The sequence below is a fragment of the Didymella exigua genome, assembly GCF_010094145.1.
Source record: "Didymella exigua CBS 183.55 unplaced genomic scaffold M421scaffold_21, whole genome shotgun sequence".
NCBI lineage: Eukaryota > Fungi > Ascomycota > Dothideomycetes > Pleosporales > Didymellaceae > Didymella > Didymella exigua.
This window is the reverse complement of record NW_022984795.1, coordinates 100-14,497: the sequence shown is the minus strand read 5'-3', so window position 1 is coordinate 14,497 and position 14,398 is coordinate 100. Positions and strand designations below refer to the sequence as shown.

Below are 14,398 nucleotides of genomic sequence, written 5' to 3'. Positions count from 1 at the left end.
CCCCTCCTGTAGGAATAAAGGGGCCAGGTGTTTCCATCTTCATCTGCATCCGACCCTAGGGTATAGCACCAGGGTTGGAAGGTAATTGGATGGATCTTGGAACCGTGCTTAGCCAAACACTCCATGAGCACCTCTGATGTTTGTGCATAGCGCCATCGAAGCTCTTGCGGCGTGTAGATACCATCCAGGAGGGGAAGACTGATGATCTCGAGACTTTTAAGTGAGGGATGCTGTGCAATGACGAGCTGCAGATTTTAGAGCTTTCAAGAGAACATTTCTGAAGGACCGATGTCGACTTGCCAATGGTTCCTCTAGATTTTCAAAGGCGGCCAATTCACAGGTTTCCATCACTCCCATGCCGTCAATCACTGGAGTCAAGTCTCCGAGGCTCAGTTGAAATACCCGCAATCGCTTGCAGTGATCGACGAGCTACTTCAGCTCAGATGCTGGATAGGACCAAGTGTGATCGGCTGTGGAAAGAGCAAGTCTCTCGAGTGATTTGCCGTTGCCCTCGAAGATATCTAGGTTCACGAGGTTGTTTTCTGTCATATCTAAGCAGAATTTTCATAGGGCCCGAGTCGTCTCAATGAGCTCTTTGGATGCCTTGTGTTCTGGTTCAGACACTGTAGAGTCGTTGAGCTCCAAGGCGATCAACGAATATCTGCCAGGTTCTTGGTAACCCTTCGCGAACGTCTCAAGTGCGGATTCAGTTTGTGTGCAGCGCAGGATTTTCAGCTTTCCCAAGCAGCGAAGGTTGAGCATCGATACAACGCGATCTGAGTAATTGCACATGTTCGGGTTATCTAGTACAAGCCGGTCTAACTCAACTAGGTTTGTAGTCGCTGGCAAAGTCCGGCCATTGCAATCATTCGAAGCGACACTTCTTGCGTTGACTTTCAGACCACGCAGAAGTTTTGCTTGCGCTAACCACTTTTCGAGTCCCTAGTAAGCCAGATGCTAGCTTCCGACGACATCGATGTTGATACGGGTCATGTTCCCTTTATTGTCTTACACGTAGGTAGAGCCTGGTAGCTCGCGCTAGCAGCTTTCGTCCAGGCATACTTTCAGAGTGCTCAACTTCGACTGAGTTTGAGCAACAACCCCAAAGAGTTCCGATTAAGTCTGAAATCCGGGCTGTGGAAGGCCACCAGATTATCGCGTGGTAGAGCACCGAGTACTCTAAGCAAGTTGGAAACGGCCTGGAGTTGGATCTGAGGCGTCAAGTACTTCTGAGCTTTGGTGGATATGACTAGAGTCTTAACGTAGCCAAGTAAATCCGTTTGTGGGTGGGTCGACGAGAGCATTAAGCTTAGAAGAGTCGGGGGTTGTAAGGTCGATCGTGAGACTCTCCCAAAGCAACGAGACTGCAACAACGTCCCATTGCTTGTTGACGAGGCGGATGCTCCTCAGATCATCTCGTAGCTGAATATCGTTAGTACTCCAACAGACGACGGTGACTGCAAACTTACTAGTTCGAGCAGTGTGTAGTGAAATTTGGGAGGCAGGCGGACAGTATAGTCTCGTCCAAACTCCATGTCGGTTTTCGCTGTCATGTTTGAAAGATAGGAAAGGAAGGCGAAGATGTGACAGGGACATTAGTAAAATTGCAGAGAGCATCAGTCGTTCTGATGAAACGACATGTACAATATCGCCAACTGTGGAAGCAAACACAGACCTCGGCGACATCCCAGCCCTGCTCTATGCTTCGATCAAGTCATTGCCTCTTTTACTACCTTTCTATGAATTTCCGACGAAAATAGCACAGACCTAATTCTACCATGACTGCATGTAGTAGTGGAGCAGCATGACAAATGTCTGGACAAATTGTTTGCAGTCCTGTGTATCAATGAAGCCGGCGCCTCTACTATGTGAGTGGCCAGGCCAGCTATGTCCGTTCGCATCCACCTTGCGACAGCTGCTGTGACTTTCGTCGGGATAGAAAAGTCTGATATGGACATGGTCTGCCGACAAATCCCCTTGCAAAAGCGCGCGCATAATCTCGTCCGCGAGCTGAGCATGGCGCCAATGACGGCCCAAGGTCCCGCCATAAATGCTCATTAGAGCATCGCAGGTGAAACAGGACCGCTAAGATTGATGAACAAAGCCATTGCCCTCTCACATGCCATGTCAGTTTGATCGAATGCTACGGCCGTGACTTGTACTTGCTTTTCAGGGAATCAGCATAAAGTGACTGGTTTAAGGCCAATGTCGGAAATACCACCAGATGAAATGGCTGCAGTCAATCCAAGCCTCTAGTCTGGTCCTCCAAACCCCCAAGACGTAACCCAAGTGTACGGAAGTTTGGACATGTCGCTGAATGCTGGAGTAGTGCTTCGGGCGGATCGAACTCTTCGGGGTCCTTGTGGTCAATATCCAAGCTTCTCAAGCCGGTCACACCTCCTTCTATATGCTCATGCCCAGAAGCGGGCTTACCCTAGTCGAGATGAAGATATCCTTAATCTTGTGAGCAGCCTAGCTACGTTGGAAGATGATAGCTCAGCCAGAACATGGCCACACAGAGAAATCCCCGTCAATTAAACAGCCCAGACGAGATCCAATAGTCAGCGAAATGAACAACTTTCCAGTGCATTCGCAGGTCTCAGATGATCGAATAGATCGAAGTGTCTGTGATGAGCAGGCCTACAAACGCTTTTGCCCCGCCGACTCACTGAACACCTCTGTCTTTTGATTCGTTCTAATGAGCAAAGGAGGTAGTTAGAGCAGGGAATGGCTACCGAGATTTGATGTCGTGTCACGTTCGCGTATCCGAGCCAACATGGGGCTGTAGGAGTGACATGATTCTTCGTCAAGGCCAACGTCTTTGCAAGAGGCTTGGTGACGACTGCGAGATGAAAGACCTGGAGCTGATCAGAGATGACAGTGATATCATGGCCGTTGATCATGTTCACGGCCGGAGATGAAATGTTGATGCTCGATGATTACCGGTACGCCCTCCAAGGTTGATGACTAAACCGTGCTAGTGCCGCGCAGCATCGCGAACCTCAATGTACACGTTGCTGCACGTCAATCAAATTGACCCTCCCTTCGAGCCGTATTGGTCATGGCAAACGAGGCGCCAGATCCTCGCGCCTTCCAGTCATGGGAGGATGCCTTCCAATACCCCATTCCCACGGTGCGGAAGCTCGAACAGCAGCTCCGTACCATCGCCGATGATAATCGCGAGAAGCTGCGGTCACTCGTGGGGTATGAACAGCCTCGGGTGCGACGCATGAAGTCTGAAGCTGACAGCGGTATAGGACAAGTTACCGCAGCCTCCTCGACACCGCCGAAACTATTATCGACATGGAAACGCAGATGGATCAGGTGGAATCGAAGCTCAGCCGCATAGGCCAGAACTGCAACTCCAGGGTCCTGGACAAAGCCTGTACAAATGCGCTCAATATGGACACACATGCAAGAGGAAGTGGTTAGTGTCTGGTTCAACGCAGAGGAGGAAACACCTTGTTGATATGGGCCTGCAGATGTCGAGCGGTACACATTTGCATCCCAGCTCTCGGTCCTACGAAGCGCGCCTACCGTCAAGTCACGACTCATGCGGAAGGACGACCAGCACTTGCTGATCGCCAAAGTCCTTGTGATCTCTCGCCTCGTACATAAAGCTCTTAGCCAGTCGAAGGTCAAGCCACCGCTTGTGGATCAGCTATGGGAGAAGTTACTTTCAGCACGGAGAAAGTTACTGCGAAGGATCGACAGACGGCTGGCGAGTGCTACCGGGGAAACTGCGAGCTTGGTGGAGAGCATGTGCGCGTATGCCCTGGCCACCAGCTCCGCCCCGTCTGACGTACTGAAGCACTTCCACAAAGTGCGGAGGGAAAAGATGGTGAGCGGACTGAAAAAGGGAGCAGATGGGCTTGCCAAGAGAGGAATCGACGCTCTCCGACTGTGCATTCAGACATGTCAGGATTCCCAGACGATATTTCCGCGAAAGCTGGCTGAAGCTCTTGCGAAGCTAAAGGCTCATCCCTTGATTCAGGATCCAGAAATACGCAGTTTGTACGAGCTGAATCTGGACGTTCATGATCGCTGGATTGGCGAAGAGGTGCGGAGCTACACTCCATGGCCGCGCCACGATGAGCTGCAGCGACCAGAAGCCGAGAGAATATTGCATCGCTGGTCGAAAGATACAATCGCAGCTTTCTTGAAGGAGGTGAAGACTGCTCTTGAAGGAGAGAGTCGATTGGCAGAAGTGGCAAGCTTACGACAAGAGCTGATTGAGACGTGGATGTTATCTGGTCCACGCATGGCAGGAGTCAAGTTTGCGAATGTACTCGACGATTTGCGCGACACGATGAACGAGAAGCTCGAAGCTATTGTGCGAGCACGCACCCAAGCACTCCAGGGCGTAGTGGCCGAGCTTATGGTCGGCTTGGACACATTGCCCACAGACAGCGACGCACCTGGCTTGTCGCTGTGGCACAGCACAACTAATGGCAAGGATTTGAGTGATGGCGCGCAGGCTTTTAAAACAACCATACTCAATACGCACCAGGGGCGTGACCAAGCCACCCTGGGTGTGACTGCTGCTTTCGACAAATGGATGGATTCTGTGCTTGAAGTCAAGGGCATAGTGAAGAGCATGAAGGAAGCGCGTTGGGATGACATTTTTGCCGACGACATTGAGGAGGATTCGGATGACGATCTAGGCGACTCGAAGCAGGCATTACTCAGCGCTGATGACCCTCGGCTGTTGGAAGATGTTACACACGAAGCACTCGGCGAGTCATTGCAGAACCTGGGGAAGAGTTTTGCACACGTCACACAGAAGGCGACCGACGCTGAGCAGGATGGCTCTGTACGCAAGGCCATCTTCGTCCTACGTGTTGTGCGTGAATTCGGTGATCGCATACACCGGCTGCGCCTTCAGGAACGGTCTTCGGCATTACCAACACCTTTTACATCTCATGTTCTGGAGCCGCTGCATACCGTCCTCGCTGCGCATGTCGCGCAGCTGACACTGCCATCATTGGAGTCTTTCCTTACTGCGTCGGTGAAGAGTACGACCCAGACACACATCTTATGGGAAGGTCATCCGCCATTACCCAGCCAGCCGTCGCCGAGCGCATTCCGATTCTTGCGGGAACTGAACCGGACAATGGCACGCTTAGGCAGCGATCTGTGGGCTCCTGCTGGGGTCTCAGCTGCTAAGAAGAAGATATCCATAGATATCAAGTGCCTGCTGGAGAAGCATGTCGCAGCCATCAATGCTTCACACTCGCAGGGGACAAACATTGATGACACCGAGCCTGGCGAGTCGAACGGTACGAATGGCGTGGGCAAGGACAGCGAGGTCGATGCTGAGAACGGGGCGACTTCTTTGCAGAACAACAAACTCAGGGATCAAAGACTGAAGCAGCTGGCATTCGATGCGCTCTACCTGCAACGATTCTTCGGCGACGACGCCAAGTCGACCCAAGCTACAGATGAATTGACCAAGAAGATCGATATGGCCGATCTGGATGAGGCCGCAGTCCAGAGGTTGAAGAAGAACGCGGCAGAGTACGCGAAGAAGACATACCTTCTATTCGCTCTTTTAGCTTGAGGCATGATACGTCATGAATCAGTATCGTGGCGAATCAAGGCTGGAGCGGTCCGATAGAGGACGCTTCGAACATCCGGAATGGACGCCATGTCGCGTCTAGCGGCGTCGTTGTTAGCTTTGTGGCGGTAAAATTCCTGAGCAGATGCCGAGATGTATGAGATGCAGGAACGGAACGCTGTCGAGCCAGCTCGATGCACAGCTGATCGATGAGCTTATTTGAAAGCATATTTTGATCCCTGCAACTACGATGTAATCCCTCACAGCGCGCTCAGACCTCGCTTTGTATCAAATTGAGGGTCACAATATACTGAGCAATGGTGAGCGTGCAAGTCAGACACTGTTAGCAAAAACATCTCGACGAATGCATAGGCCGTTTCTAGGCTCGAATCTACGCAGTGTCTCTTCAATCGCTAAGACGCCTGACAAATGGATATCTCAAAAATGCACGCTGGATTCTCATCACTCCCCCCATCCCACCTTTTTCCATCAAGACTCATCCATCTTATCTCCCTTCTCTCCACACCTCAGCTCCTCGACCTCCTTTCTCAAACGCTCAATCTCCAGTTCCTGAGCCTTCATCTTCTCGAGGGCGATCTCAATCAACCTCGCCTTATTAACCGTCTTCTTCTCCCCCGGTCGCCCCTTCCCACTCCCTTCACTCAGCCCCGATATTCCACTCATCCCACTGACCCCACTCGTCTCACTGAACACACTCTGCACCTCGCCCTCCTTCGGCTCGCCCCGCATGACCACAAAACACGTCGTGCCGGTGCCAAACGTGACCTCGCCATCGAGCAGGAACTCAGCCAAGTCCACCATGGCGGTCTTCATACGGTCCCGCCGCGCCTGCTCTGCCGCCCGGTGTGTGGCGCGCTTCATCATCACCCCCGTCGCCATAGCGGTGCTGAAGTGTAGACCCATTTCTAGATGCTGACCGCTGGAAATCAGTTCGTAGTTGCTCTTACTCGCGAGCAAGTCGGCTTGCGGTGTTGTCACGCCGCCTGCGCCTGTATCAACGTCAGTAAAAAGAAAGGTAAATGCAATGAGGGGAGTACCGTTGCTCTCTGTTGTGTCGATGGAGGATGTGCGGCGTGCGATGGGGACGCGTTTTGAAGCTGAGGTTTGAGGGAGACTGGAGACCTCGCTGAGGGTGGAGATTGTGCTTGCGGTATCGGCGATTATGCTGGGGCTTCTGAAGCTCACTGTTGAGATACTCGGGTGCTTGACCGGTTGCAATGGAACGGAGGCCTGGAACTGCGGTGGCGTTTGCGCCTGTGGTTGGATGTGGGCATGCTGTGGTGGTGACTGGTTGTGGTGTTGCTTTGGGGTTTGATATTGGTGGTGCTGGGCTGATTGGGCTTGTTGCGCGCTCTCGCGGACGGGACTGTATCGCCTCCTCTTCTTGAATAGTTGGGGCCATGTTCTGCTCAAGGGGCCGCGGTGCGAGTGTGTGTCTGTCTCCACCGATTGGTGCGGTGGATAGGGTTGCATGGTTACTGTTTCGGGCATGACATTGAGGGAACAATAGCTTTTAGAGACGCAGTCGAGTTATGATGGACTTGTCGGTATTTTATCGAAGTAATCCAGGACCGTATCCGAATTCAGATTCCAAGGTGTAAGTTGATGAACGCAGACCACGTGTTTGGTTCGTCTGATAGACACCCGTTGTTGAGCGGGCCTTATGCTCACTCGCCGATATGCCTAGACTAGCTCTTTACGTGGTTCCAGGTTTTGTATGAGAGACGGAGGACGCGGATCGATGTATGTTCAGCTTCAAGACGACCTGCATTCCACCATTAATATCCATCTTCCCTTGACACGTTAGAAGCTAAGGTGGCACCCACATCTCTTCCCGTACGCCCCGGAACGTGTGTCGAAGCTCACTCTTGGCACTCGTTGCTTCGCGATGTTGCATGCGCCAGCCAACCGGAGTCGCTTTCACTCCCACGTGCAGCGCCAAGGCTCGGGAGCGTCGCGCATGGTCGCTGTCCAGCACCGTGAGATTGCTGATCGGCCCAGCTGAGCCCCGGCTAAGCGCCGAGAGCATGCCCGGAGCAGTTTGGTCTGGGTGCGGGAGGGTTGCCACTAAGAAAGGCGAGGCAGGAGATGATCGATGGAGGTTGCCTGGGTGGAGCAACGTTTCTAGCTCCCGAAATCCACGGCTGCACTCTTCAGGAAAAACTGCACTATACCGTTCTCTCCATAATCTGCCATCTCCATCATTGTCTACCTGAGAATTTGCAATGAATGCTCGTGCTCTATCCTTATTGCTAATGAACATATCCCCGCCACCCTCCGACTCCCCGAACAGGGGGCTCCGCTCTCGGATTGTGGGAGCCAAGTATGTTGCCTTAGCCAGGCAGCCTCTCATGCGACTGATACAGGCGGTAAATTGTTACGGAATTACAACGGCTTGTATAGCGAGTGTTACGTGCAATGGACGCACGAAACTGGGGTTAGACATTAGGCTGATGATGCGTGACTGTGGCGGATAATAGCACGGATAACAACTCCACCCCGGAGGGCTTTGAGATCGGTGAATCGATAGCAGATGAATCGTAAAGAACTGGGTATCGCGGCTTATCGCTAACGAAACAAGCATTTAACGCGCACTACATTGTACTCACCCTACTTACCATCTCGTGGCTATCATGGCTATCCTTGCACTTCGCATGTCCACCGGGCACGTACTCGAGTTCCTCGTCCTCAAGATCTGTATCCAGCGGCTCGTTGCTGAGCATCTTGGGGTTGAAGGCAAACGCGCCCTTGGGTACGAATGTACTCGTCATAACGAGCACCGCAATGATGGTGAACTGGATGCCTGCTACGTTTCTGATGGCGGATTGCACGTTGTCGTTGTTGGCGTCGGAGACTCGGTCGATGTATGTGCCCAGGCATACTGATGCGATGGCGTAGGTGACGATGTAGGAGCTGTAGAGGAAAGCCATGACGGCGCCGAGGGCGGAAACGTTCTTTGTGTCTGACTCGATACGCGCAAGAGATCTGTTCAAATTGTGAGCAAGCTGGGTGAGGAAGGGGTCGAGGCAATACTGACGCTTGGATGTACGCGGCAAGACTGACATCACCAGCCGCCCAGCCAAAGCTGATGGGGAGGAACGTTGCGGCAACGACCCACGCCTGTCCTACATCGCCCTTCAGGGGATGCCAGAACGGCAGATACCACACGATGAGAAGAGCCAGCGCATCGATACGCAGCCACGGAATCGGTGTCTGCACGAGGTTCGTGAACATGAACACAAACAGCGCTCCCAGCAGTTCGCCGAAGTTTGAGCCTCCGACCATGATTTGCGCCCAAGCTGAGTTGCCAAGATACCGTCGAGCGACTACGGGCGCAATGGCGTTTTCGAGATAACGGTGAGCGTACAGTGCAATGGCATATCCGGGAAGCAACCAAACAAACTTTCTGTGCGTGAAGATAATCTTGCCGCCCGTCCAAATTGATTCGAAGAAGAGGTAGAAGCCGCTCGCGACAGCCTTGGCATACGTTGGCTGGCCCTCTAGAAACAGGCTGTTCTCAGACGGAGCCGCGTCTTCTCGGATGAAGAACCAGAGGAAGGATGCTGCGGCGAAGAAGATTGGTGTGACGATGAAGGAGAAGTTGTTTCCGAAGTGCGGAATTAGAGCAAGAGCTGTGCAGAACGCTCCTGCTGTGCCCGAAATTTCGTAGAAGATGTGGACGAGGGAGTCCATCTGCCGCAGTTTTTGAACGTTACCGCCAACGAGATCACGAGGGATAACTCTTCGAATCAGCTCTACCATGCCGTATACAACACCGCATACACAATCTGCACATAATCAGTGTCTGCAGAGTGTGACTGAATGCACTGCGAAGACTGCATCTGCTGCTGCGCTGAGACGAGACGAGGCGCATCTTGCTAGGATTACTTACAGATTGGAATCATGCCATCCGTATTGTAGTCTCCATAGTAGCTGAAGTCACCCTTGGGGTGCCCGTCTGGCACAAATTTGCCACCAGTTGCTGCGTCCAGGATGAGAAGGATGCTGCTCATGACTCCAAAAATCAAAATTGCGCAGGCCAGAACGTTCTTCGTCGGATATCTCTTGATCAACGGAGCTATTAGAATCGATCCAACACACTGAAAGGCCTGGTTGAGACCGGTCAGGATGCCGACACGTTGAAAGGTAATCGAGGCGTGTTGCCGCTTCCCGAGCTGGTCATAGCGGTTTGTTGCAAGAGCAATGACGGAGCCGCTGAATGCTTCGAGTCCGAACTTGTACATCATGATTCCGGCGATGTATATGGCGATATTCCGCCGCTCGATGGGCGTGTAGATGTTCCACGTTTCGCGGACGACCGCGAAGGGTCGGAGCCTGGCCATGTCGCTGGTGTACTACAGAGAACAGCAACGATCCCAGAAACGCGGAGATGTAGTATATACAGCACGATAGCCGTGATGTGGTGTTCCAACTACTGGCCAATCAGGAGAAGTATCGTTTGCATGTGCAGATTGTTTAACGCTACAGCCTCTCCCAAGAAACAATGGCTGCGACGCCCGCATGAGTGACGGAAGCGCATTGTGGGAAATTCCTCTCGTTCAAATCAGCTGAAGAGGGCGTAGCAGTGGTTTCATGGCCAAGGTGTGCCGCTGGGGACCGAGTCCAAGTGCGGGTTGCTCGATGCTGTCCAATCAGGGCAGCACGTGGACAACCGAGAAGGGTTTGGCGATGTGCATGAACATATCCGAGAACTGGACTGTGCGTGCCGATGGACAAAGCTATCTGGGGTTATCACTGCATGTTGCGGTATTCGAACGATGGCAAGGTGGACAAGCTCAGGGTGGTTGAGCAAGAAACAGATGGATGAACCCAGGGCTTGGAATTGACAATACACTGAAGTGTTAAACTGCCAACCCCAGCACAGCGGCAGCGATAAATTCGAGCAGGGTGCTTGCAAGGCTGAGCCGGACCTGCGCACGCTACCCTGTAGGCTTCGAAGCGGGCCATCTCTGGGCTCTCTACCCCAGCAAGCGGACCCCACAAACGCGTCCTAGACAAGACGCGTCCCCGTGGAGCTGCTCTTTCAATGGCTTCTGCATTATTAGGACGCATCGATGACAGACGATTCTAGGTATGTAACTGAGCGATCAGGTTTAAAATCTCTCTTAGGAGGTTGCTACATTGCATCAGTAACGGAGTAACGTCCCTCCCTGTGTGCTGGGACGCCCTCCGTGCTGGGACGAACGAGGGGTACTTTGAATTCAATCAGACCACAATCCTCACACATATCGCTATTAGCTATTAGACAGTAACGTAGATTATCACCAAGCCGGCCATATCACCGAACCAGCCATTTTCTCTTAGCACAACTAACACAAGTTACTGCAACTACAACTACTTGCTATTAAACAGTGACCTAGTATACTGCGTGCTTACATTAGATTTAGAAGATGTTTCTGCACCCTCCTAGCACGTTTGTGCATTATGTCTAGTCTTGCTGCAGTTCCTACAGCGCTGAACAGTTAACTAAGCTCCTAGTTAACCACCTCCACCCCAAGTCTTCTTAGATGGCTGAGCTGCTACACACGCCTCAGCAGCTACCCGCGATGCTGCTGGGCCATACTCAAGTGTGCCACTATGCTGAATCTGCTTTCTCTTACGCGATTTTCTCTTAACGTACTCTATCACCAAGCCAGTCATATCACCAAACCAGTCAAAATCTCTTGGCGCGCCCAACTTATATTACAGTAACGTACTCTATCACCGAGCCGGTCATATCACCGAACCGGTCACTTAAAATCCCACCAAAAAACACAGAAACTATACCCCTGCATCTTAATAACTACTTAATAGAATCTTCTAAAAACTTTAGAATAGAGCTGCATCTATACTAATAAGACTGTTTGAAAGTCTTAGAGTGCTTAGCCCTATATTGCAGATGTTGTTTAGAAGATACTGAAATACAGGGGTAGCTGCAGGCTATCTTAACATCTATACTAGCTATTAGTCTAAGACTTTTAAATAGTTTTATTAGTATAGATGCAGCTCTATTCTGAAGTTTTTAGAAGATTCCATTAAGTAGTTATTAAGATGCAGGGGTATGGTTTCTGTGTTTTTTGGTAGGATTTTAAGTGACCGGTTCGGTGATATGACCGGCTCGGTGATAGAGTACGTTAACTTGAATTACTTGCTATTAAATAGTAATCTAGCGTACTGTGTGCTTTTATTAGATTTAGAATCTTCTTCTGTATCTTTCTAACACGTTTAAGCGTTGTGCCCTATGCCTCTATAGTTTCTACAGCGCTGTTAGGCTAACTAGGTCCTTTCTTAAGTACCTGCACTATAAGTCTTCTTTAATAGCTAAGCTACTACAGACACCTTAGCAGCTACCTGTGATGCTGCTAGGCCATACTTAAGTGTGCTGCTATGCTAAATTTGCTTTCGCTTGCGCGACTTTCTCCTAGTCATGACTGCTAATTGCTCTTTAAGCTTAGTAATGCAAGCAGCTTGCAGCGCGTTTTAGTGCAGTATTAATTCACTACCTTTAATAAGCTAAGAGAAGCTAGCCTAAGCTGTAACTAGTGACTAAGTAAAGGAGTTATGTACAAGCTTTAACTAAGACCTAAACTTGTGTGTATTGCTTAGAGTCCTTAACTGCCACAGTGTCTCTAGTAGAGGGTGTAACGACGCAGGCAAGAAGAGAGATATCCGGAATAGGTGTGAATCCGCTACGAGGCATATGGGAGTGCTGGGATGATAAGAACACCAGGATATATTCTCTACACCTATAGGTCTTGTACAAAAGGATACAGAAAAACTACTCTACAATGCTACAGTTCCTTGCTCCTTATATATGAGGGTTCGGTGGCAGTTCGGTGTGAGCTCATGCCATACGACAAGGGCCATGGTCATGAGTCGCTAGAACCGTATCCTAGTGGTATCGGGTCACTATTCGTAGAGCGTTGTTACAGAGGGGGTGCTGGTGGGGTACAGTGTTGCACCTTAAGGCAATCCAACACTACCTGCGCGTTAGTAGGGACTAGCCCTGATGCCTTAAAGGCCTTCTAACAGTTAGCCTTTGTAAACATATTAAGAAACACGTCTCTAAAGGCTGGAAGGAAGCCTTCCTTGTTAATATAGAAGACGCGTTGGCGTGCTAAGTCCTGGACGCGTTAGGAGTACTTGCGCTTTAACAGCAAGAAACAGACCACGTTAAGTAGCTAGAGGATGTGTGACAAGTAAGCTAGCATATAGAGAGTAAGGATCTTGTTATCTAGGCAATAGTCCTTAAAATCCTAGTTAAGGTGGCTCTTATAGCTGTCTATAATAAGTAGCCTGTATCCCCCTACCTAACGCGCTCTTGTATGCGCGTTAAAATGCTTTAACTACTTAAGGCTAAGCGCGTTGTTTATCTAGCTGTTCTTAGAGATAGAGAGCTTCTAATTGTGTGGTATATCTGTCTCCTTATACCAGGCAGAGATGTGGATACGTCCTTTGTAGATGATGAAAGGCAGGGTCGCATATCTAGCAGCGCAGATGCTCTGTATAACTGTAACCCACTCCTAATCGCCTGGCTAAACAAGCTTAGGTCAAGCGCGTCTCTTAGCGCCTGTGACAAACTTTATTAACCCTATCACGCCTATCTAGAACCTAGTCTTATTAAAGTTGTACACGTTATTGTTGTAGATGCTATACTTAGCCTTAGTACCCTCTACTAGTATAAACTACATATTAATTACCTTAGGATCTTCCTGTAGTATCCTCTGTCTATCCTTTGCTTAGTTAAACGCTATCTTAAGCTAATCTAAATACGTTACAAATCTTATAGCCTAGAGTTTACTAACAGGCTCCCTACTACGCACACCTAACAGTTTATTAGCTATATCTACCACCTTACACAGCTAAGGCGCAAATCCTCACAAATTGAGGTTAAGGATATATTAGACAATTGTCTGCTCTTTAGTTGTAGTAAGCTTCTAGCAGTTTGCGCGTATGTTGAGTCAAAATAGAGTATTGCTAGCGCGTTCAGAGAGCCTGCGTTGGTTAACGCTGAATGCAGCAGCAGCAGCCCAATGGCTCTGAAACTGTCCAGTATTGTAGGCCTAGAGAGCAAGCTGCAGTCTCCCTTTGTGTTGAAGCAATAGGTTGTGATGTTGTTAAGACATACTATAAAGTGCGGAGTTGTGTTAGTCTTGGCAGATTTTAACTAGTTCAGTGATATAACTAGCTTGGTGATAGAGTACGTTATTCTAAAGTTGTTGTTGTTAAGGCATGTTGTGTTAGGGTAAAAGGTGGTTGTGCTAAGAGAAAGTGGCTAGTTCGGTGATATGGCTGGCTTGGTGATAATCTACGTTATACATTTATGTTCCTGAAGCTTCCATGTGGCAAATACCCTGCGTATAACGTAGATTATCACCGAGCCAGCCATATCACTGAACCAGCCACTTTCTCTTGGCACAACCACCTTTTACCCTAACACAACATGCCTCAACAACAACAACTTCAGAATACTACTAGAGAAGGCAGAGTTATCCTTACTATCTAGGCCTTCTACACTAGCTAATTTTGCAGTATCTGCAGCGCTGCTAGAGTGTTAAACGTACCTTATTAGCAGGTCTCTAATTACCTTTGCAATATTACATTTTAACTAGACGTACGCGCTAATTGCTAGAAACTTACTATACTAGAGGAGCAGACAATTGTCTAGTATATACTTAACCTTAATTTGCAAGGATTTGCGCCCTAGCTATATAAGGTGGCAGATATAGCTAATAAGATACTTAGTGTGCGTAGTGAAGAGCCTGTTAGCAAACTATAGGCTAGCAGGCTTGTAACGCGTTTAGACAAGCTTAAAATAGC

The 14,398-nt window shown here is 49.9% G+C and overlaps 4 protein-coding genes across 4 annotated transcripts; 1 reads left to right on the top strand and 3 right to left on the bottom strand.

The window, feature by feature from the left end:
• Nucleotides 1-1,257: 1,257 nt before the first annotated feature.
• Nucleotides 1,258-1,553, bottom strand: M421DRAFT_6792 (uncharacterized protein; the record flags this gene model as incomplete). The annotated part of the gene is made up of 2 exons (XM_033596457.1): nucleotides 1,258-1,422; nucleotides 1,470-1,553. The coding sequence occupies 2 exons, from the start codon at nucleotides 1,551-1,553 to the stop codon at nucleotides 1,258-1,260; spliced, it is 249 nt and encodes an 82-aa protein (XP_033446761.1).
• A 1,508-nt stretch (nucleotides 1,554-3,061) lies between these two features.
• On the top strand, nucleotides 3,062-5,560 carry M421DRAFT_67371 (uncharacterized protein; the record flags this gene model as incomplete). Its single annotated transcript, XM_033596395.1, has 3 exons — nucleotides 3,062-3,204; nucleotides 3,258-3,427; nucleotides 3,483-5,560. 3 exons carry the CDS (start codon nucleotides 3,062-3,064, stop codon nucleotides 5,558-5,560), a joined length of 2,391 nt encoding a protein of 796 aa, XP_033446760.1.
• A 522-nt stretch (nucleotides 5,561-6,082) lies between these two features.
• On the bottom strand, nucleotides 6,083-6,568 carry M421DRAFT_41590 (uncharacterized protein; the record flags this gene model as incomplete). Its single annotated transcript, XM_033590875.1, has 2 exons — nucleotides 6,083-6,218; nucleotides 6,270-6,568. Coding segments are annotated over 2 exons (435 nt in total), but the record flags the coding sequence as incomplete, so codon positions are not given.
• Nucleotides 6,569-7,758: 1,190 nt separating this feature from the next.
• Nucleotides 7,759-10,091, bottom strand: M421DRAFT_422490 (uncharacterized protein). The gene is made up of 3 exons (XM_033593179.1): nucleotides 9,471-10,091; nucleotides 8,616-9,366; nucleotides 7,759-8,563 (listed from the first exon to the last, which is right to left on the bottom strand). The coding sequence occupies exons 1-3, from the start codon at nucleotides 9,919-9,921 to the stop codon at nucleotides 8,173-8,175; spliced, it is 1,593 nt and encodes a 530-aa protein (XP_033446758.1). The 5' UTR covers nucleotides 9,922-10,091; the 3' UTR covers nucleotides 7,759-8,172.
• Between the last annotated feature and the right edge of the window lie 4,307 nt (nucleotides 10,092-14,398).

Excerpts from the sequence above, each read along its gene's own strand:
- M421DRAFT_422490 (XM_033593179.1), bottom strand. The coding sequence starts at position 9,921 with ATGGCCAGGCTCCGACCCTTCGCGGTCGTCCGCGAAACGTGGAACATC. Across the intron at positions 9,367-9,470 it reads GGATGGCATGATTCCAATCT|ATTGTGTATGCGGTGTTGTA; the intron begins GTAAGTAATCCT and ends GATTATGTGCAG. Across the intron at positions 8,564-8,615 it reads CTTGCCGCGTACATCCAAGC|ATCTCTTGCGCGTATCGAGT; the intron begins GTCAGTATTGCC and ends CAATTTGAACAG.